This window comes from Nelumbo nucifera, chromosome 7 (genome assembly GCF_055504915.1).
Source record: "Nelumbo nucifera cultivar China Antique chromosome 7, China Antique-T2T, whole genome shotgun sequence".
NCBI classification, from domain to species: Eukaryota; Viridiplantae; Streptophyta; class Magnoliopsida; order Proteales; family Nelumbonaceae; genus Nelumbo; species Nelumbo nucifera.
In genome coordinates this window covers 31,633,383-31,657,727 of record NC_142655.1, presented here as the reverse complement: position 1 = coordinate 31,657,727, position 24,345 = coordinate 31,633,383, and the positions used below count along the sequence as shown (strand labels likewise).

Genomic DNA, 24,345 nt, shown 5'->3' with positions numbered 1-24,345 from the left:
GATGAGGCTTATCCGGGCTAATAAAGTCGGTAGAGCTGCTTAGTCTGTTGGCCATCAACTTCCTGCGGGAACCATGATTGGCTCGACTTGTGGGAACAACCTTACTCTGAGGTGCTTGTCGCCAGATTGCTGGTTGTTAAGGTCGTTCTACTATTGCCTATTCTGCATCGACATGAATACGTCAAGATGCTCCCATGCTCACATCTGGAAATTCATGCTTCATCTCATGGAACTGCCGTGCTTCGATCCGGCGGGAACTGTTGATCGCTCTACCGTAGGGAGAGGGGCGTTCACATGCAGTAGCAGGGTATTTATCTGGGGCACTGGGATGCTGAGTTTGGCCTGAACTTGTCTGATTGTCATAGGGGAGTTCTCCAGGTTCATCACAAATGTTTTTGCCCCCCAATAATCGGTATTCGTTTTGAGTGTTGATGTTGCTCAAAAGTGCCTTTGAGTTCATAAAAAATGGAAATTAGAAGTGAGATTTAATTTCTAAAAGGTGAGATCTTAGCTTTCTGGAAGATAAGGACTTGGCTTTTTAGAGGTGAGAACTTAGCTTCTTGTAGAATTTCCCACAAACGACACCAATTGATGAAGGGTTTTTTGGTAGCACCCTGTTGTTCGGACTACTTCCAGGTGGCTGACAACTCAGAGGCCGAAGTGGAGGATTTTTGCTAGATGAGGACTTGGATGCCGAGCTGACTAGGCCGAGCTGGGGTTAGATTGGGTGCCGAGCTGGGTTGATTTTTGAACTAGGTATCTCTTCAGAGAAACCTGCAAGGAATCAATGTTAGAGGACCTGGGGTGGCTAACCCGGTGAGGTCGCTTCGATGATTAAGTTAGTACTCGCGTAGTAGATCGCGAGCTAAAAAATCATAAAGTACGAGAGCTAGAATGTGCTTACTCGCCTCTCTTGTGTCATTGGGGTTGGTGCCTTTATATAGGCATTGTTTGGTTTGGTCCTCACGCACTACATCTGAGATTTTCGAGAGGTCGTGCCTAATTGGTCCAAGATCCTCAGAGGTAACCGCCATGCATGTTGACCATCCTCCGGAACATTCGGTACCTGGGCCAACTTCCGAGAAACCTGGGAGCGTCGGGATATGCATGCCGAATTTGTCGGCGAGCACATCTCCCAGGTCACCGCCTGGTCCCCAGTCAGGTCGGAAAGCTCTTGGGGGAGGTCGCTCCTCGCATCGAGGTCACTTCGGCCAGTGACGAGGTGCTATAGGCTGACCCTGGATGAGGTGCTACAAGCCTACCTAAGTTGTGGTCGAGGTCGCTAGGTCGGCGTAAAGGCAGGTTGCCAGGTCGGGGTAAAGACGAGTCGCAATCTGGGACTCCAAATCATCACTTAGGTGGTGTCTAGGTATCATCTAGCTATTCTGAGATGCCATCTGTCACAATGTCATTGGAGGGCCGAATCCGCCCTCATCAGATAGAGTTGACTAACCATACAACCACTGTGTAGTTCTCCTATATCCATTTTTCATGGATCAATCTTTGTCGGTTTCTCCTTATTGCCTGTGAGATACCCCAATTTACCTCACTACAAAGTACAAACATAAATCCTTATAAATTGTGCCCAAGCCAAGTAATTTGTACCGTCCAGTTTAATTGTTGTCACTCTAGTCAAAATGGAATCTGCTGGACCAACCCCGGACACCGGGGTCTGCTTCGTCTCACTTCCAGATTGCTCCATTGATCAAACAAAATTCAAAACACAAGGTTTTAGTCTCTATGGACCTAATTGAGGTTAGTCTAGTACCTATAGGTCCCAAAATTAGGGTTTCATTGCACTTGGCTACCTGGGTGAAATGGGAGAAGAAGCAACCACTCCTATAAGAGCTTCCCAAACTCCTTCCAACTTCAACCGCCCACTTCTCCTTAATCTATAACTATAAACTCTCTAGTTGGCTAGGGTTTTGGGCAAAAAATCAGTAGCCTCACTTTCTTGGCAATCTATAGCCAAACTTTGTCTCTCCAAACCCTGTACCAACTAGGCAGAAATGTTCTCTGAACATCAGCAACTTATCTCTCCATACACTCTTCTAATCAAAGGGTGTATGGGAAAAGAAAGAAAAAAGAAAGGAAGAAGGAAGAGGTGCTCTAATACCAAGATGTGATTCAGTCCACTAAAAACTAGAAAATAATCTCTGATTATATCAAGAAAAGAAAGAGGAGAAGGAGAAAACAGTAGAAAAGAAAGAAGAAGATGGAGAAGGGAGGAGAAGAGAGTTCTATGTCTTTTTTCGTTTCTCTCTAATCCTTTTATTAATCTCACTTAATTAGAACTAATTACAAGTCTTCTCTAAGAAGGCGGCCAGCTCATCAACACACCTAAAGGAAATAAAAAATATTAATATGCCCATAAAGAAAAAGGCCCATTATCAAACAAAACATGTAAGAAGCACTAATAACAAGAAAATAATGCACTAAGGCCCATTCGGCACAGTCTCTCTACAAGCAATCTAAAAATTTGGTACAAAGTTGAGTTATATTAGGAGTTAGGAGAGATAAAAGAAGAGCAATTAACCATTTCCTTCGCAAAAGTGCACTGCCTAGTTATAGAACTTTTGACCAAGGGATCTGCATATGCTAGCTGATCTGGTCCAAAGTGAAAACATATTTGCAAGTTGCTGATCTTGTCCAAGCTGAAAATGTATTGGTAAGGGGTGTCATTGCAGGAATATACTTGCTTTTTTTTTCTGATGAGTGGTGATGGTTCACTAGGCCAGATCATGAACCAGTGGTAAAGAAATAGGCTGACTTGGAAATTAAAGATGCTTATGCTGCCCAATGGGGTAAAGGGCAATTAAGATATAAAGATGCTGTTAGGTAATTGTAGAAACATGTAGTAGTGTTCTTGTAAATGTTTTGTATATGCTTGGTTCCGTGGGTGTTTATAGATGACCCATTTATAAATGTTTATTTGTACAACTTTGCTTTAAACGTTTTTCACTTTAAACGTTTGTTGCCTTTTTTTTTGTTTGGTTGGGTATTACTTTAAACGTTTTTTACTTTCCACCTCAGATTAGCACCCCATAAAGTATGCCACATAAGCATTTCATTTCAAGAAATGCTGTGGCATTGGGTGAAATGAGAATTTGACGTTTCCCCAAATGCCCCATGCACATAAATCAAAGTGTTTCAGTTTTTTAGTGTTTATTTGATAAATGGTGAAACCAAACAGTGGTTTCATATGTAATAAACGCCAATCCCTATGTGTCACCGATGTGGCGGTGTTTTTTCAGTAAATGCCCACAGAACCGAACATAGCCTTTATGTCTTGGAGGGCAGTATTGTAATTTTGGCATAATTTAGGCTTATATTGTTTGACGGTGGACAAGCCATATATGCAGCATGATCAAAACCCAAAGTATGGAACCTGATAACTGTTGGATATAAATAGGATTTTGAGAAAGAGTAGACGGCTGAGTCACACAGCCTTGACTTAGAGTCTTTGCTATTTCACCTTAGAACACTAATTCTAGATTGGAGTCACACGTCTAAGAAATTGAGTCATGGCATCAAGGCACACAGTGATTAAGGGAAATGCTTAATTCATTCACTGTTGAAAACAAATTAGTGTATCCCTTTATATTGGCAAGCTTTCTTGCTAGGGAAGACTCAAGAAAATCAGTGTTAAAACTTAATTACTTCTTTCTAACTAATTATCCTAGAAGAGTACAATTTAACTCTCAATTCATTTCTTAGTGACTATGTACTTCTCAATCTTCAAGATAAATGTTGTCATTCTACATTCTTCAATTCCAAAAAGCTCCAACACCAAGGTTCATGGAACTTGTATTTATTTTTTATCAGTAAACATGTATTTTATTAAAATTCAGATTGTAAACAGTTTATACAACTTGGTGATGGGACTGTTGATCCCCTTTAATCACTCTATTCTATCCCTTATGTCGACAAGATATGATTTGCGGCAAATTAAGAAAGATAGGATTTGCTGCAAATTTAGAAAGATTTGATTTGATTGATTACATATTTGAATAAATTTAAGAAAGATTAGATTTGAATAAAATTAGGAAAGTCATATCCTAGGATTAAGGGAAAGATTTAATCAATCCCTAATTGAGAGAGATTCTAGGAGTAATTGAGAGAGATCCTAGGAGTTTGTCTCTCCTATCTTTTCTTATTTAAGTTGTATGCACAACATGTTTTATCAATACACTATCAATACAGAAGTATTTCTTTTTCTCTCCCTTTCTTCTTCTCTTCCTCTTTATTTTTCCACATGGTATCAGAGCTTTAGGGTCCGATCATGAATTTTAAGGCCGCCATGGTTGGCTCTGGTTCAGCCTCTTCGGATGCTACCAGTGGTGTGACATCTTTGAAGGGAGGTATTCAGTCAGCGACCATCTCTCTCTCTGAGAATTCTCTTCAGATTACCATTCACAAATTGAATGGAAAGAGTAGACATTCAAGACTGCTATCAGCCTTGAACCCTAATAGATTTCAGGTTCGAAAATAGGAGAAAAAGTATAGAGAAGAGAGAGTAGTAGAACACAAGGGTTGAAAGGAGGGACAAAAGCTTAATGTTCTGCCGCCGCCACTTTTATTTAGTATTTATAGGTTATGCTCATTACATGGAAAGGACAGATCTGCCCTTAGTATTTACATAACAAATAGAACAAAATAAAACTGAAATAAGCAACTGACCACTAGCTAACCCTAGGATGACTAGAACACATTCTACCCTACGAACACAGTGGGACCATAGCTGTGGGGCCCACATCAGTGTTCTCTACACTCCCCCTCAAGTTGGGAATAAATGTTTATCATTCCCAACTTGGAGAGATCTGCCTCTAGCTTCTTCCTTGGTACAACTTTGGTGAGGATATTTGCTAGCTGCATGTTGGATGTGATGTACGGGAGACACTTCTTGTGATGAGACCCTCTCTCGTACAAAATGTTGATGAACTTCAATATGTTTAGTTCTGTCATGCTGCACCGGATTGTGTGCTATATTAATAGCCGCTTGATTATCACAATACAACATCAGGGGCTTCTCATACTCAATACCCAACTCCTCAAGTAGTGATCTAAGCCATAGAATTTCAGCCACTCCGTTAGCCATTGACCTGTATTCAGCTTCAGCACTAGATCAGGAGACAACACTCTGTTTTTTACTCCTCCAAGAGACAAGGTTGCCTCCCACAAGGGCACAATATTCAGAGGAAGACCTTCTGTCATCAACACTTCCAGCCCAATCGGCATTCTATAGACCTCCACCTTCATGTGGTCATTGTTCTTGAACAGTATACCTCTACCCGGGCATCTCTTCAAGTACTGGCTGACAACACTAATTGCATAACTGATATCTGGCCGAGTGAGGCAGAGATATAGGAGCTTTCCCACTAATCGCTGGAACATAACTTTGTCTTCAAGAGGCTCCCCACTCTCTGCACTAATCCTGTGGTTTTGTTCAATGGGTGTATCCGTAGGCTGGACACCTAACTTTCCAGTTTCTGCCAACAGATCTATAACATATTTCCTCTGAGAGACAAAGATCCCTTGTTTAGATCTAGCAACCTCAATACCCAAAAAATACCGTAGTGCACCAAGATCTTTCACCTCAAACTCTTGATGAAGGAGCTGTTTGAGAGACTCAATCTCATGGCTATCATTTCCTGTCACTACAATATCATCAACATATACTGCAAGTAGTGTCAGAGAGGACTCCACCCTCTTGATGAACAGTGTATGATTTGACTGGGCCTGTACATAACCGAACTTTCCAAGGGCTAGTCTGAATCTATCGAACCAAGCTCTAGGTGACTGCTTCAAACCATACAATGCCTTATTGAGCCGGCAGACTTTCTTACCTGTCTCTATATCATAGAGTCCTGGAGGCAACTGCATGTAAACCTCTTCCTGCAGGTCTCCATTCAGAAAAGCATTTTTAACGTCCATTTGGTACAAAGGCCAAGTGTGGCTTGCTGCAAGAGACAATAGAATTCGAATGGTGGTCATCATGGCTACAGGGGCAAAGGTCTCCAAGTAATCTATACCATAAGTCTAGTTGAACCCTTTTGCAACTAGCCGAACTTTGTACCTCTCAATGGAGCCATCCGCATTGTGCTTCACAGTAAACACCCATCTGCATCCAACTGGTTTCTTTCCTTTGGGCAGATCAACTAGCTCCCAGGTATTATTTTTCAACAGGGCATCCATTTCAACTTGCATTGCACCTCTCCACTCCGGGACGGATAGGGCTTCTTGCACTGTTCTTGGAATAGGGACATTAGCAACGGAAGTAAGATAGGACCTGTAGGAGGGAGATAGGCGATCATAGGATAAAAACTGGGGAATGCAGTGGGCTGTAGATGTGGTGCAATGCCGTTTCCCTTTACGGACAGCAATGGGAAGGTCAAGGTCGTCTGCAGGAGGTGAAGTGACAATAGTGGAAGGAGTCTCTATGGGCCTTGGGCTGATGGTGACTGCGGTGACTAAGCTGAGTTCCCAATTTCCTTTTCCAACTATATTAGAGCAGCCCGAACTGTAGCTAAGGTCTCTAAGGGTGTGCCTCTTGTGCCAGACGAGGATGCTGAATCAGTAGTCACGGCCACATGAGCATTACCCTTCTTGCTTCTCAACTTTGCCGGGACCAAATGAGGATGCAGCTTCCAACATATTTCTTTTGTGTGTTTGGGTTTCTTACAATGCTCACATACCACATCCCTATTATCTTCCTTCTTTCTGTCCCTTTCTGAATCATCCCTTGATTTGGGTTTAACAGCTACAAGGGCTGGTGTAAGAGGCTGAGGTTGCATCATGACTTTCCTCCTGGTCTCTTCACTATGCACTAAGGTGTATGCCTGAGAGAGGGTCACACTATCTCTGGTCAAAATCTGTTGCCGCACAATATCATACTCTGAATTCAGGTCTGCCAGAAACTCAAACACCTTGTTTGTCTCGACGTGCTTTCTATGGGTCTGTGCATCTTTGGGACTCTCCCACTCAAGAGTCTCTAAGTGATCAATCTCATGCCACAGGGACTTCAAGGTAGAGAAGTAGACCGAAACCGGTTTCTCTCCTTGTTTAAGAGTATTCACTTCACATTTCAATTCATATGCTCTGGCAACATTAAGGGGTTGGGAATAAGTTTCTTTCATAACATCCCATATATCTTTGGCTGTCTTTGCCCACAAGTAATTTCGGCTGATATGAGGCTGCATAGAATTACACAGCCATGTCATAACCAAGTAGTTTTCTTGGACCCACTTGGTATACATGGGGTCTCCCTTGGAGGGTTCTTTCACATCTCCAAAGAGATACCCTACTTTATCCCTTCCCCCAATAGCCATCATGGCTGATTGGGCCCATTCCAAATAGTTTGATCCATCAAATCTTACGGTTGTAATCTGAAAACCTGTCTCAGAAACACCACCATAACTGCTATTCCCAAAACTGCCTTCTGCCTGATTCTTAAACTCCATTTTGTTCAAGAACCAGTAGTCTCAAAATTTAGGGTTACTACAGTCAAAGAACAACACTTGGACTATCAATCACAATAAAAAATCAGTATAGAACCAATCTGTATTCACGGTATATGTGCATGAAACAGGTATAAGTCTGATCTGAAACCATTTAGCAAACACAACAGCAACAGTCCGTACAGTTTTCACCCCTTAGAAGAGTTTGAAACCCCAAAAAAATCTGAAAACAGCTTGGAGAATAATTTTATATGCTGAAGCAGAATTAGGGTTTTAATCAGTCCTTAAATTCTCAGCCGCACATTCCAGGCAATACTGTACGATAAGACTTGTAGTAGGGTTAATATGAAACCCTAAAACTGATCAATGTTGAGGAGAAAACTTAGGAAGAGCTTCACAGGTAGATCACAAGGCTCAGCCCAGCATTAAGGTTTGCCGCAGGGTTAAGACAAAACCCTAGAGAATAGAAAGAAGAAAACCCTAGAGTGGTTCGACTGCCCTTTCTAGATAGGTCCAACCTATCTTCTCTAATCGTACTTCTCTCAGAAAATAAAAAACTTATAAGAGAATTCTGTTCGCTGCCTTCCAAGGTTACCCGAACCCTAGCCTTCTCTGATTCTTCCTGATCACCAACACTCTGCAACCGTGGCAAGTCTTCAACAGCTGCTAAACCCTCTGGCAATCTCCAAGAATCAGTCAACGAACTCTACTTTCTCAGCTTCCAGCCCTAGATGGTTCTCATGTAATCGGCTGGACTAGACTCACATGAGAAACCCTGGCTCTGATACCAAGTAGACGTTCAAGACTGCTATCAGCCTAGAACCCTAATAGATTTCAGGTTCGAAAATAGAAGAAAAAGTATAGAGAAGAGAGGAGAAAGAGAAGAGAGAGCAGTAGAACACAAGGGTTGAAAGGAGGGACAAAAGCTTAATGTTCTGCCGCCGCTACTTTTATTTAGTATTTATAGGTTATGCTCATTACATGGAAAAGACATATCTGCCCTTAGTATTTACATAACAAATAGAACAAAATAAAACTGAAATAACCAACTGACCACCAGCTAACCCTAGGATGACTATAACACATTCTACCCTACGAACACAATGGGACCATAGCTGTGGGGCCCACATCAGTGTTCTCTACAAAAAGAATTATCTTGAGTGGTCTCAATCCGTTTGGTTGGTGATCAACGACAAAGGGAAACTCGACTATTTGAATGGCGAAGTAAAACCGCCAGCCACTGATGATCCAAAGTACAGGCAGTGGCGTTCTGAAAATTCTATGGTTACCGCCTGGCTGATCAACTCTATGGATCCTGTGGTTGGAAAACCATTCATGTTCCTGCCGACTGCTCGTGATGTGTGGGAAGCTGTCAGGGAAACCTATTCAGATCTGGACAATCATTCACAACTGTTCGAACTAAATACCCGAATGTGGAAGATGCAACATGGTAAGCGTGACGTAATTGCTTATTATAATGAGATGATGGCTGTTTGGTAGGAGCTGGATTTTTTTGAAGAAGAAGAATGGGAAAGTCCGAGTGATAGTGCCCAGTACAAAAAGAGGATAGAAAGAGGCCGGGTCTTTGTCTTCTTGGCTGGTTTGAATAAACAACTCGATGAGGTTCGGGGATGTATCTTAGGGCGAAAGCCCTTGCCTACTATAAGAGAAGTTTTTTCAGAAGTGCGTAGAGAAGAAGCACGACGGAAAGTGATGGTGAAGAATGTTAATGAAACAAAAACTGAGAATGAAGGGTCCGCTCTTGTGGCCCGAGGTGCTGACATAGACGGAGATAAACGAGGAGGAAAGCAAAGACCTTGGTGTGATCACTGTAAAAAGCCATGGCATACTCGGGAAACCTGCTGGAAGCTGCATGGGAAACCAGCAAGTTGGAAGAAAAAATCAGACAGTGACAACAAGTCAGGGGGAGATGTCCGCGCGCTTCAAGTAAGCAATTCGGATCCAGGGCAGCAATCATCCTCAGAGTCTCTTCCTTTCACAAAAGAACAAATAGAGCACTTGTATAAAATGTTTCAATCTCAATCGTTAAGAAACTCTAACCCATCCTGCTCTCTAGCCCGGTCAGGTAATTTTTTCACTGCAGCCATTGCTTGTATCAAATCTAATTTCTCATGGATATTAGATTCAGGTGCCACTAATCATATGACCGGCACTTCACAATTCTTCTCTTCATATACACCCTATGCAGGGAATCAAAAGGTTAAAATTGCAGATGGTTCCTTTGTTACTGTTGTTGGGAAAGGAACTGTCTATTTTTCCTTCTCTAAATCTTAAAGATGTTCTACATGTTCCTAACCTATCATACAATCTCTTATCTGTCAGCAAACTAACCCATGGTCATAATTGTCGGGTTAATTTTTGGTCTTCTTGTTGTGAATTTTAGGATTTAACCTCGGGGAAGATGATTGGGGGTGCTAAACTGGATGGAGGCCTCTACCTCTTTAATAAAGGATCAACCTTTGGAAGGCAAGACCGACAAACTTGTTTCAGCTCTATCTCGGTTTCTAGTGACAGTGAAGTTTTGTTATGGCATTATCAGTTAGGACATCCTAGCTTTCAATATTTAAAGCATCTATTTCCCAAGTTATTCATGAATAAAAATCATTCGTGTTTTAAGTGTGAATCTTGTGAATTAGCAAAACATCATTGAGCTGTTTTTCCATCCCAACCATATAAAAAATCAAAACCATTTACCATGATTCACAATGATGTTAGGGGTCCTTCTAGAGTAACAACTCTTTCTGGAAAGCGTTGGTTCATTACTTTTATTGATGATCATTCTAGGGCCACTTGGGTTTTCCTTTTAAAAGAGAAATCAGATGTTGAAACTGTGTTTAAAACTTTCTATAACATGGTTCAAACACAATTTCAGACTCAGATTAAAATTTTTCGAAGTGATAATGGAAAGGAATTTTTTAACAATGTGTTAGGGAATTTTTTTTGCTGAGAAAGGAATTGTACTCCAAAGTTCGTGTAATAATACACCTCAACAAAATGGGGTGGCTGAAAGGAAAAACAAACATCTCCTTGAAGTTGGTAGAGCCCTAAGTTTTCAAACTAAGGTTCCTAAGTATGTTTGGGGAGAAGCCGTTTTAACAACCACTTATTTGATTAACAGACTGCCTACACGAATTATGGATTTTAAAACACCCATACAGGTTTTCAGTGACTGTTTTCCAAACTCTCGGCTAGTGACAAACATTCCCTTAAAAATCTTTGGAAGTGTGGCCTTTGTTCATAACCATGATCCTAAACGTTCAAAACTTGATCCAAAAGCACATAAATGTATCTTTGTAGGCTATCCCACTAATCCGAGAGGTTACAAATGCTTTGATCCAGTTTTGAAAAGGATGTTTGTGACTATGGATGTCACATTCTTTGAAGGAACCTCCTACTACAGACACTCCCATTTTCAGGGGGAGAGCAACACTAGTGAAGATGGTCTTTTAGTTAGTTCTAATTTAATGTTTGAATTTGTCCTTAATGATGTTCCTCACAACCAGTCACCGAAAGAAAGTAAGGTAGAAAATACAAAATCAGTGGAAACAAATGAATTAAATATTGAAAATGAACAACCTTCGGTGATGCCATCTCAAAATAAAAAAGCTGAAACAACAGAGATGTGTGCGAAACAATATAAAGGCCTTGTATATTTAAGGGAACATCTAGCACTAAAAAGGAGAGGCACTATTCCGCAGTATCAACAAGAATCTGATCTGAGGGTGGATCTTGGAATTCATGATAATTCTCCAAAAATACCTGAAAATATTCCTCCAGGTAATTCTAATTCTTCTAATCAGCTTGATCTTCTCATTGCTTTTAGGAAAGGTGTTAGGTCTTGTAGAAAACATCCTCTGTCAAATTTTGTATCTTACAAAAATATTTCACCTTCATATTGTGCCTTTATTTCACAAGTGTCTAGTGTTTCCATTCCTAACAGTATCTAGGAGGCTTTAAATGTTCCTGAGTGGAAAGAAGCTATTTTTGAAGAGATGAGAGCTTTGGAAAAGAATGCTACTTGGGAGAAAGTGGATCTGCTGGATGGAAAGACAGTTGTTGGTTGTAAATGGGTGTTCACTCTGAAGTACAACTCAGATGGATCCTTGGAGAGATATAAGGCTCGCCTAGTAGCTAAAGGCTTTACTCAAATGTATGGAGTGGACTGCTCTGAGACCTTTTCTCCAGTGGCAAACTAAATACAGTTCGAGTACTCTTATCTGTTGCAGCTAACCTTGACTGGCCACTGAATCAATTGGATGTGAATAATGCTTTTTTGAGTGGAGACTTGGAAGAAGAAGTATATATGGAGCCTCCACTTGGTTTCACTGAGAAGTTTGGAACTATGGTATGCAAGTTAAAAAAGTCTCTATATGGACTTAAACAGTCTCCCAGAGCCTGGTTTGAAAGATTCACACGGTTCGTTAAAAGTCAAGGACAATTTGATCATACTCTTTTCACAAAAAGATCCACCGAAGACAAGGTATCGGTTCTGATTCTCTATGTTAATGACATAATCTTGACTGGAGATGATATTGAAGAGATGAGCAGACTAAAGCAGAGCTTAGCCAAGGAGTTCGAGATTAAAGACTTAGGCCAGCTAAGGTACTTTCTTGGAATGGAAGTGGCTAGATCAAAGAAGGGCATTGTGGTTTCACAACGAAAATATATTCTAGACCTCTTGAAAGAAACTGGAATGAGTGGATGCAAACCTTTAGACACTCCGATTGAAGTTAAGGCTAAACTCGGAGAAGTTAAAGATGGGGTTCCAGTAGATGCAGGTAGATACCAAAAGCTGGTAGGAAGATTGATTTACTTGTCACATACACGTCCTGACATTGCCTTCGCTGTGAGCATGGTGAGTCAATTTATGCACTCCCCGTTTGAAGAACATCTTGAAGCTGTGTATCAAATTCTTAAGTATCTAAAAGGCACACCAGGAAAATGACTCTTCTTCAAGATTAATGAGAAGAGAGGGGTTGAAGTGTATACAGATGCAGATTGGGCAAGTTCAATCACTGATAGAAGGTCAACTTCAGGGTACTACACATTTCTTTTGGGCAATTTAGTTACTTGGAGAAGCAAGAAGCAAAGTGTAGTTGTGAGAAGCAGTGCTGAGGCTGAATTCAGATCAATGGCTCAAGGAGTGTGTGAGGTTCTTTGGCTAAAGAGGGTGCTAGCAGATCTTAAGAGACCAGTGAGTTTTCCTATGAAACTGTATTGTGATAACAAGGCAGCTATCAGCATTGCTCATAATCCGGTTCTACATGACAGGACTAAACATGTTGAGATTGACAGACACTTTATAAAGGAGAAACTTGAAGAAGGAATAATTTGCACTCCGTTTGTACCAAGCACTCAGCAAGTTGCAGATGTTTTGACTAAGGGCTTGTTGAGACAGCCATTTGAACTTCAAGTTAGCAAGTTGGGCATGATAGATATCTTTGCACCAACTTGAGGGGGAGTGTCGACAAGATATGATTTGCGGCAAATTAAGAAAGATATGATTTTCTGCAAATTTAGAAAGATTTGATTTGATTGATTACAGATTTGAATAAATTTAGGAAAGATTAGATTTAAATAAAATTAGGAAAGTCATATCCTAGGATTAAGGGAAAGATTTAATCAATCCCTAATTGAGAGAGATTCTAGGAGTAATTGAGAGAGATCCTAGGAGTTTGTCTCTCCTATCTTTTCTTATTAAAGTTGTATGCTCAACATGTTTTATCAATACACTATCAATACAGAAGTATTTCTTTTTCTCTCCCTTTCTTCTTCTCTTCCTCTTTATTTTTCCACACTTTATTACAGTGCAACCCAAAATAATTGTTGTCTCAATGCCCCCTGTTTTGCTAAACCATCAGCTAAACCATTTGCACTTCTTCGGACCCATTTAAATTCAGCCTCAACCTCCTTTACAATCTTCTCCACTTCCCTAATCACATGTTTAAACTTGTATTCTCAATTCATGTTTTAACTTACTGGGTTGGATGGCTATGGATTTGGATTTTGGGTATGGGTTTGGTTTAGAGACATGGGTTTGGATATGGGTAATGGGTATAATAGTGAAAAGAGATCAAGGAGAGGAACATTATACGCCTCCTCCATTTGTATCCTTATTCTTATTTATTTAATGAAATATTTTGTTATTGATAAAAAAAGCAATATATGTCTCTAGAACAGGGAGAGGGTTCCAATTAATGGCAGCCAATAAAGATGACAGAACAGGAAGAAGTTTGTAAAGGAGGAAGATAAAGGTGAGAATTCTATAGTTAAGTTTGTAGAGTGCAAGGGTTGCAAGTTGAATGCCCAAAAAAGAATAATAATAGGATTCTTATATTGACTTATAAAATTAGCACATTAGTTTCTATAAACCATTCGACGTCTGGTCCTATTGGGTATACTCCAGCTTACTAGAACTTAGATCTTTATATTAGTTGTCACTTGTTAGGGGTCTAGCATATCCACCAACACACATGTATGTTCAGTTCTTTGATATTTTCTTTCCTTTTTCTGTTTTGTAGTTTTTTTCCATTCTAATCCTACTTGTGTTATTTGCCAGAAGCATGTTTCATCAGAAAGGTGTGCAGAGCTGATAATCATAGCAGCAACTCATGGGCTAAAGGAAGTTTGGATATCAGATCAGGTCCTTATGGAGATAAATGCTTTCTCATTACTCATTAGTATATTATATTTCTCTTTGGAGAATATTATTACACAGGGTGTAGAACATATTCATAGAACTACATTTCCTTCCAATGAGATTATACTATTGCTTTCCTCCTATAGAACATGCCTAAAACAAGTCTCATTAATGAATCATTGCAATCCTGTTATTAAGCTATTATACCAGATTCCTGTACATGTTTAGTTCTTGATACCAAATACTGCATGGATATTTCTAGATGCACTCTATATCATTAACTCTTTTAAAATACCTTAAGTGATATATTTTTTTTTGATCAGCAAAGAAGACTTCTATTCAATTAAGAGAAACAGATAAAAAATTACAGCAAAATAGAAAACAGACATTGCACCACAAAGTGTTACAATAAAGCCCAGAAAAGCTGCTGCCTATGAACTCCCTGTTTGGCTAATGAATCAGCCATCCCATTTGCAGTTCTCCCGATCCATGTGAAAGAGGCATTGAGTTCCCTTGCTAGGCTTTCAATCTCCCTTAGGGTTAGGGATGTCCATAAATCTAAGGAGTATTACCCCTTGTATTAGTCCATGATATCACTAGTTTTGAGTTCCCTTCAACCTCAGAGTTTTTAAGATCTGCTTGGTTGGCAAGTTTTAACCCTTGTAGCAGTGTTATTTGTTCAGCCTTTAATGAATCACCTTCCCCTAAAGGTCCTGAACAGTGTTTTCAAAACCGGACCTGACCAGAAAACTAGGAACCGGTCAAATGATCAGTTCCGTTTCACCCTAAAGCTGCCTTTTTGGCAAAAACCATTGATTTGGTCAGTGAACCGCTGACCCGGGTGGTCGAACCGTCGACCCAAACAACAGTTTTTGTCCGTTTTCTGTTTATTTATTTATTTATTTTGTCAGAGCGGGCCATTTGTTCGGACCAGATGGTTGGACCGGATGATTGGACCATTCGACCTGGGAACCGGACTCCAAAACAGTTCCCTGTCCGGTCTGGTTTTAAAAACCTTGGTTCTGAATACAAAGGTTTAAAATGTCAATGTTGGTGGAAATTTTAGTCATCCAAATAAAGGAAACATGTTGGAAATGTTGAAAATATCGTATGGAAATATTGTAAAAGTTATAGGCATGGTGGAAACATTGTAAAATGTTGTGAGGATTATTTAATTGTTATTTTACAGTTGTTGTTAGTGTGCTGTCAGCCTAAGATGCTATCAGTCAGTTAGTTTCTTTCTTTTATTAGTTTGTTACTAGGGAGTGCCACCAGGGGCATACTTGTAATCTCCCATTCCTTTTATATTAAGTTAATATAAGTAACTAAACTGGCTGCAGCCAGAATAGTTTTTTGGTTCGTGTCTCTCAATCATATCTTCCTCTTCTCCTCTTCTCCTCTTTTCTCTCTTCTCTTCTCTTCTCTTCTCTCTCTCTCTCGTCTCTCTCTCTCCATGAATGATTACATGGTATCAGAGCAAGGTTCTGGGCTATAAAAACCTGTTTCTCCCATCTGAACCTGCTTTGTCCTCTTTCTTCTTTGATTTCTTGGACGTGGAAGACAGAGAAACCCTAGCAGGCGACTTGCGGCTCTTTCTTTGGGTTCTTCCATGGTCGTAACACCAAGGAGACCCTAGCAGAAGAAGGGCGATGCAGTAAAGACCCCCTTCCTTATCTGTTTGATGCTGTGAGGTTAATTTCTGGGTTGGCACCTTCGTACAGGTGCTGGACAGGGTATGTGTTCTTGTGTTTTTCTATGGCCAATGGTGTGAACGCCTTACTTTTTTGGTTTTATACCTTCTTTTAGATGCTGGACTGTTAGATTGCATGTGCTGTAGTCGAACTGCTAGTATACTATTCTAACGGCTGGTGCTAGACTGATTACTGGGCTGTTTTAATGGCTGAACCATCACTGAGTTGATTTCAGCAGTTCTTTGTTTTTCCACATTCCAGAAGTAAGTTTCTTGGGGATTGGTATTCTGGTTGTGGCTGTTGTGTAGTTGTGTGGGATTTGGTCTGATTCAGCAGTACTCTATGGCAAACTATGATTCAACTTCATCGGGGGGGTTACACCAAGCCGCAACACAGCTGGTATGGGAAGTGAAAACATGATGTTTCCCATGCCCATTACCCCTCTAAATGGTACCTGGAGTGGGCTAAAAGTGTAAAACTTTATGTAACAGCAAGGGGAAAAGCTGGTTATAAAAATGGAAGGGTGAAAGAACCCAAGAGTGAGACCGCTGAACATGATAGGTGGGACCAAGAAAGCAGTATGGCGATGTCTTGGCTCTTTGCAGCCATGGAACCTGATGTGAAGAACTTTATGTGGGCAAACACCGCTAGTGAGATTTGGGAACAGGCCAAAACCACCTATTCTGAGCAAAGGCATTATGCCAAGGTTTACCAGTTGCAAGCTGAATCCTCAACCTGTAAACAGGGAAATCGTAGTTTGTCTACCTATTATTCAGCCCTTACATCCGTATGGAAAGAATTGGGTCATTATCAGGCTATAGAGTGGAAACATGATGATGATGCTAAGGTCTACAGGAAGCTGGTTTCTCAGTAGCGTGTGTTTGCCTTCTTGTTGGGACTCAACCCTGTCTATGAACCCTTGAGAGTTCAGATCTTAGGAATTAAAGAGTTGCCGTCGGTTCACGAGGTATATGCCCTTGTTCAATCTGAAGAAAGTAGGTGGAGTGTGATGGTTACAACCGAGGGGGAGCAACAAGTTGCATTGGTTGCAATGAGTAATAACAACATGGGGAAGAAAAGTGACACCAAGAAGTCTAATGATAAAGACAAGTTGTTTTGTACCCATTGTCGGTGCTCATGACATACATGTGACACATGTTGGGACATTCACGGGAAACCCATGTGGGTAGTGAAGAGCCAAGAACAGGGTAAAGGGCAAGGTCAGAAGAAGACGGACACAACACATAATGCAACACATGTGGCAACCCAAGATACTCAGGTTGCTGGTACTACCCGGGACCACCTTACTAATTCTGACCCCAAGGAAGATATCATGAATTCCTTCAGAGACCACTTGGAGTCATATGGTAGGGCTTTGCGATAGATGGATAGTTCAGTCACTGGTACTCCTACTTCATTTACATCTATATCAGGTAATGCGGCTTCTACATTCCATGTCACTACTACCCTTGGTTCCCCTTGGATCATTGACTCAGGAGCCTCTAACCACATGTCCAGTAAGCCGAACTTGTTTCAGACTTATAGCCTTTTGTCATGAAGGGATAAAGCGAGGCTTGCGGATGGATCATTCTCCTCCATTGCAGGCCAATGATCAATATCTCTTCCCCATGGCCTTAACCTGAATTGGGTATTGCATGTCCCTCAACTTCCTGTAAATTTGCTTTCAATCAGTAGTATCACAAACTCTTTAAACTATAGTGTAACCTTTTTTCTTGGTTCATGTGTTTTTCAGGATCTAACTTCTGGGAGGACGATTGGTAGAGGGAACCTAGTGGATGGTCTCTACATTCTCGACAACAAAGTTGGTCTCTCGGTGTCATCCTCAGATTCATATAGTCAATCAAATAAGAGTCAAATTTTTTTGTGGCATAGTCGGTTAGGTCATGTTTCTTTTGAAATGGTAAAGTCTTTGTTTCCGGTTTTATTTAAGTCGTGTTCAGTGTCCGAGTTCCAGTGTCAAACGTGTCAGTTGAGCAAACAATGTAGAACAACTTTTCACTCAAATAATTAAAGATCAAGTGTTCATTTTCATGTTGTGTATTCTGATGTATGGGGGGCTACTACTATAATCTCTGAGGGCGGATATAAGTATTTTATCACATTGATCGATGACTTCTCTCACTATACATGGGTATTCCCTATGCATAGTAGAGACGAAGTTCCAAAGATTGTAAAAGACTTCTAGAGGATGGTATTTACACAATTCCATGATGAAATACAAATCTTCCAATTAGACAATGCAAAAGAATATTGCCATGGTGAGCTCAATGAGTTCTTTGCCTCCCATGGATCTATTCATAGGAGCTCATGCGCAAGAACACCACAACAAAATGGTGTTGCAGAAAATAAAATAGACACCTCCTTGAGGTAGCTCGTGGGATGGTGTTACACATGAATGTTCCAAAAAGGTTTTGGATGGATGCTATACTTGCAGCTGTTTATGTCATCAGTCGCATGCCCTCTAGAGTGCTGAACTACATGGCCCTTCATCAGTTGTTGTTCCCTCAGTCCCCTTTATTTTCTATTCCCATGAGAGTTTTTGGTTGTCGTGCCTTTGTCCATGATTTGTCTTTGTCTCGAGGTAAGTTAGACCCTCGGTCCATTCCTTGTATCTTTTTGGGGTATCCCTCCTCTCAAAAAGGGTATCGGTGCTTTGATCCCGTTAGTCATAAGTTTTTTGTGTCTATGGATGTGTCCTTCTTTGAGTTTGAACCGTTCTTCCCTGCTTCTCAGGGGGAGAGTAGTAGTGTGGAAGAGGAGAAGCAGGTTCAGGTCCGCCAAGTCTCTCTTCCTTCTATTCCGGACCTTGCTCCCTTTCGTGTCTTCGAACGTACACGCCGTAGAGATCAGCAATGTGATAGAGATGTGGAGCAGCCAAACATTGAGCAATCGACACTGTTAGACTCCAGGAGGTAAGTCCAAACCCTATTGCACCTACTGATACTCCTACTCCCACTATGGATGACCTTGACATTCCTATTGCTCAAAGAAAGGGAGTCGGGTCATGCACTACCAAACACCCCATTACCCAGTATGTCTCCTATGATCACATTTCCCCCTCATACTGAGCCTTTCTATCTGCAGTTGATTGCATTCCTATTCCCATAAATGTTGTAGAAGCCTTAAAATGCCCTGAATGGACAGATGCTATGAAGGAGGAGATTAATGCCCTTAATAAAAATCAAACTTGGGAATTGGTGGATGTTCTAAGGGGGAAAGACCCAGTGGGGTGTAAGTGGGTGTTTACAGTTAAACACAAGGCAGACGGGACAGTTGAAAGGTACAAAGCAAGATTAGTAGCCAAAGGGTACACTCAAGTGTACGGGGTTGACTATGATGAGACTTTTGCTCCAGTAGGTAAGATGAACTCAATTAGGGTCCTCCTATCATTAGCTCCTAACCTTGATTGGGAATTGCATCAATTGGACATAAAGAATGCTTTTTTAAATGGTGACCTAGAGGAGGAAGTATACATGGTTCAACCCCCTGGATTTTGTGCCAAGGGAAGTGAAAATAAGGTGTGCAAGCTTAGAAAGTCTCTTTATGGTTTAAAATAATCTCCCAGAGCTTGGTTCAGTAAGTTTCACATGGCAGTTCAGCAGGTAGGCTTCAAACAATGTCAGTCTGATCACACACTCTTTGTGAAGAGATGTCAGGAATAGGTTGTTGTATTGATAGTGTATGTGGATGATATCGTCATTACAAGAAATTGGAATTCAGAAATACAAAAATTGAAACAATTCCTTGCATCTAAATTTGAAGTAAAAGATTTAGGTCCCCTGAAGTATTTCCTTGGAATTGAAGTCGCCCACTCAGAAAGAGGTATCTTCATTTCTCAAAGGAAATACACCCTTGATCTATACAAGACACTGGCAAATTAGGTGTAAGGCCAGCAGATACTCCCATGGATGTTGATCACAAGTTGGGTGAATGTGATGGTGAACCTCTGAAAGATGTGAAACAGTTCCAAAGGTTAGTGGGAAAGTTGATTTACTTGTCCATGACCCGTTCAGACATTGCCTATTCAGTTGGGGTTCTAAGCCAATTCATGCACTCTCCTAAGAAACCACACATGGAAGCAGTAGAGAGAGTTCTTAGATACTTAAAAATGTATCCCGGAACAGGTCTACTATTTAGTAAACATAATCAGCTAAAGGTGGAAGTCTTTTCAGATGTTGATTGGGCAGGTGCTGTGGATGATAGAAAGTCCACAAGTGGGTATTGCACATTTGTGGGAGGAAACCTAGTGACCTGGAAAAGCAAGAAACAAAGTGTGGTAGCAAGGTCAAGTGCTGAAGCTGAATATAGAGCTATGGCACATGGGGTGGCTGAAGTCTTTTGGCTAAAGAATCTTCTAGGGGAGCTTGGAGTTGTTGGTCATAATCCTATGTCTCTTTACTGTGACAACAAGGCAGCCATAAACATTGCTAGCAACCCTGTCCTACATGAGAGGACCAAGCACATTGAGGTGGACAAACACTTCATAAGGGAAAAATTGGAAAAAAGAGAAATTTGCATCCCTTATGTCAACTCCAAGGAACAATTCGCTGATGTCCTCACAAAAGGACTTCCATACTCGCGCACAATGAGTTATGTGACAAGCTGGGCGTGATAGACATATTCAGCCCAACTTGAGGGGGAGTGTTGTGAGGATTATTTAATTGTTATTTTACAATTGCTGTTAGTGTGTTGTCAGCCTAAGATGCTGTCAGCCAGTTAGTTTCGTTCTTTTTTATTAGTTTGTTACTAGGGAGTGCCACTAGGGGCATACTTGTAATCTTCCATTCCTTTTATATTAAGTTAATATAAATAACTAAATTGGCGGCAGCGAAAATAGTTTTTTGGTTCGTGTCTCTCAATCATATCTTCCTCTTCTCCTCTTTTCTATCTTCTCTTCTCTTCTCTTCTCTTTCTCTCTCTCGCCTCTCTCTCTCCATGAATGATTACATAGAATATGCAAAAATATAGAATGATATTTTATAAAATGATAAAAGAAGTATAGGCACACCTTTTTAAATTATTATCTGGATCCAAATCATTAAACAAAGCTAAGAAACTAAGGCTATAGATAAAAGATTGTTGTCTGAAGTTCAATTATCAAAAAAAGATTATGTTCTGAAGTTGTCCTATGAATCTTAAGATTCAAAGTTTCATGATAGAATGAGTTAAAGCAAAATTTGAACTCATAGAAAATGTAAATGGTTATAATAGATCAATCAAATAATCTATTACACAAACAAAGACTAATATTTAACTTCATGTTTCTTGTTTAAAACAAATATTGAGCTAGCTCAAAGTGGTAGTCATGTAAGTTAGGCATGCAATAGCATTGTTACTCCATATAATTACAATATTGTCACCAACTTATGTTATAAAACTGTCTCTTGTACTCTGGATAGTGCTGGTAGTGTTCACTAGGGTATATGTCGATTCTGGTAAAAATTTCATACTACTACCCATAGAAGTGGAGATAGAAATTTGTCATCAAAGCTATCTCTTGTACTCCACATAGTGTTGGTACTGTTCATTGGGGAATATGTTGATTCTGGTAAAATTTGTATTGCTACCCATGGAAATGGAAACATGTTGTGGAAATATTAGGGAAATGAAGGACATTTTAAACCATGCTGAATACATAGCCAATACTTAGCTTGAGGAGTCTCTAAACACACCACCAATGCGTGTCAATCCTGGGATTTCAATAGAGCTCCCATCAAAATTCAGCTTGATTTTGTTGAGAGTTGGGGGCTTCCACTCCATCACCTTTCTTTATTTTCAGAAGAATGTGCCACTTCATTCCACTTTCTTATTATATCTTTAATTGAGAAACTTTGAAAGAGCTCAAGTATGTTTACCCAATGTGCAACTTTTATCTTTATGGCCTCCACTAGTTGTTCATTTGACCTGTACTTCTCGTTGAAAATTCTTGCATTCCTTTCCTCTAAAGCAGTTCACACTACCGTGCCTGAACTGATTTCCACATAATTCTTCCTCTTTTTGTTGTTTGCCTTAGAAAGTTTGGGTTGAGGAGGCTTACTACATCCATGGGAGTACTCCACTTGCAACCAAAGAGAGAACAAAGACTCCCAAATAAAGAGCACAAAAGGCTAATGGATCAGTAAGTGGGATAGGGTTTCACCATCTGCAAAGCAAAGAAAGAACATATGAGGGGAGAGGCATTTATTTAGCCTCCTCTTTTGAAGCATGTCACAAATGTTCACCTTCCTAAGAAAAACCTCCCAGCATAGAGCTTGAATTTTTGGTGGAATGGGCTTGCTCTAAATCTCTTTCACCGGGAAATTCTTTCCCCAACAAGAGTATTAAAAAACGAAGTACAAGTAAAGGTACCATCAGATGAAGTAGACCAAACTCTAGTGTCCTCCAAAGATTGAACCAAGAAGGCTAACTTAAGTTTGTCTAGCAAACAAATAAGGGACTCACATTCATTATCCCTTAAACCTCTTTTGAAACCAAAATCCCAACTCAGTCCGGAGTGAGAAAAAGTGACAAAATTTGATGTAGCTTGTAACGTGTAGTCAGAAACTAAATAAAGCTTTGGGAAAAGAGATAAAAAAGGAATATTATCCAACCAAAGATCTTCCCAAAATAGCACCCTAGAACCACAACCCATATCAAATCTAATGAGATTAAAAGGAATGGATATACCTCTTGTATTGCTTTCCATGGAGAGCTCGAGGATGATGTGGGAGCTACTTTTGCATCCCCAGCCATTGTTCATTAGTTTGTGAATGCTTTTTATAACCTTGTGCCACAATCCATCTCTTTCCAATGGAAACCTCCAAAGCCACTTTCCTAACAGAGAAATATTTCTATGAACTAAGTTCCCCAATGCTAGACCTCCATTTTCCTTTGTTTTTCTGACGTGTTCCCACTTTACTAGGTGATCGCTCTTTTTATCCCCAAGCTCCCAGAGAAAATCCTTCATAATTTTTCTAACTATCCTGCTGCTCCAGCTGGAATTCTAAAGGTGGACAGGAAGTAGATTGGTAGGTTTGCTAGAGTTGCTCTAATTAGGTTTATTCTCCCACCTATAGATAAATAATTCCTCTTCAGCAGGATCGACTTCTTTGTAAACCTCTCCACATAGGTGTATTCTTTGGAAAGTTGAAGGGGAAACTGGTTGCCACCTATTGATTTCTTGCCTGTTTGCTAGAACTATTTGAGAATGGGTTTTCTCCCTTTTGGGGTGCAGCTGGACCCCTCCCTTGAATGTGTAAAGCCTCTTCTCTCCTTACTTTAGTTGGCTTTTAAAAAGAGGGGGAATTATGTGGAGATGTATTAGGACTGCAGTCTGCTGGTCTATCTGGGAAGAAAGAAACTCACATACCTTCTCAGAAAAGGAAAGAACCATTGAGAATGTAATGGAGTTGATACACTTAAGGGTGGATCACTGGCTGAAACCTATTCACAGTTTTCTCCTTGGATGACTTGCTGAGAAATTGGTTAGAGATAACTAATTCTGTCCAGGTTAATACGGTTTCTTCTCCCTCTTGGACCTCTACCCCCTGGATTCATGAAACTGAATTTTGATGGCAGTAGTTTAAGGAACCCATGGCTCTCTGATTTAATGGTCAGGAATGAAGAAGGGCTTATTACAGCCATGGCCCATGTTCTCAGGCCCTATTGGAGAAGGAGACTCTCTTAGGGCTGAGATCCTTGCGTCTCTAGAAGGTGCACAAAGAGCAAGGGAGTTGAACCTAAGAAAAGTGGTTTTTGAAGGTGACTCAGAGGTGGTGGTGAGATGGCTAAAGGAAGATAACTCTGGTATCTGGAACTACAACAATGAAAAGAAAAAATTTAAGTGGTTGACTAGGGACATTGAGGTGAAATGCATGGGTTAGCCGAGCAAGGGGTGAATAGGGGATCTTTCTTTTGGGCTCATTTCTAATTTTGTATCATTTGTTTTTCTAAAATGGGGGAGTTAAGAAAGTTTACCTCCCCTTCTTAATAAATTGTGCCGTTACTGATAGTTGGCTCTATTGGAAAGTTTACCGCCACTGTTTGGTTTACCTCCCATTTGTGTATCTGTGTCTGGATAGTTGGCTCTGTTGGAGAGCCAACTAATTATGTATCTCTATGGAATAGCTTAGTTTTTGATACCTATTTGACCCACAAAATTGGCGTCTGAATATTTGCTGTTATTGATAGAAAAAAAGAGGTGTCTGAATCAGTGTTCAGAGAATTGGGCCAGATTGGACAGTTTGACTGAAAAATCTGTGAACCAGTCCACCGACCGATTTGGTCAGATTCTAAAAACCAGTGGTGAAAAAACTGGTCATAACCGGCAACTGACCATTCCAACTAGGGAACCAGTGAACTGGTCTAGGTTTCATAAAACTGGCCAGTTTATTCATTTTTTTTAACTTCTATACTAACTTCTGCAGGCCATTACTTTGTGTTTGGTTGTTCGATTGGGGCGATTGTTTTTTGATTCTGGGTAGCTTTTTGTGGTCTACACATTCCAAGGAGGGCAAAGGTGCCTTGCTCCACTATT

The 24,345-nt window shown here is 40.5% G+C and overlaps 1 protein-coding gene across 5 annotated transcripts in view; it reads left to right on the top strand.

Annotated features, from left to right (window-relative positions):
* LOC104598254 (NAD(P)-binding Rossmann-fold superfamily protein) overlaps positions 1 to 24,345 on the top strand; it is a 74,228-nt gene that overhangs the window by 39,860 nt on the left and 10,023 nt on the right. For 4 of the 5 annotated variants that reach the window (XM_088891270.1, XM_088891269.1, XM_088891268.1 and 1 more), the window contains one exon: positions 14,038 to 14,121. In XM_088891270.1, coding sequence (XP_088747396.1) covers positions 14,038 to 14,121 — 84 coding nt within the window. The remainder of the gene's footprint in view (positions 1 to 14,037; positions 14,122 to 24,345) is intronic. The other variant, XM_010260207.3, reaches the window with a different exon arrangement.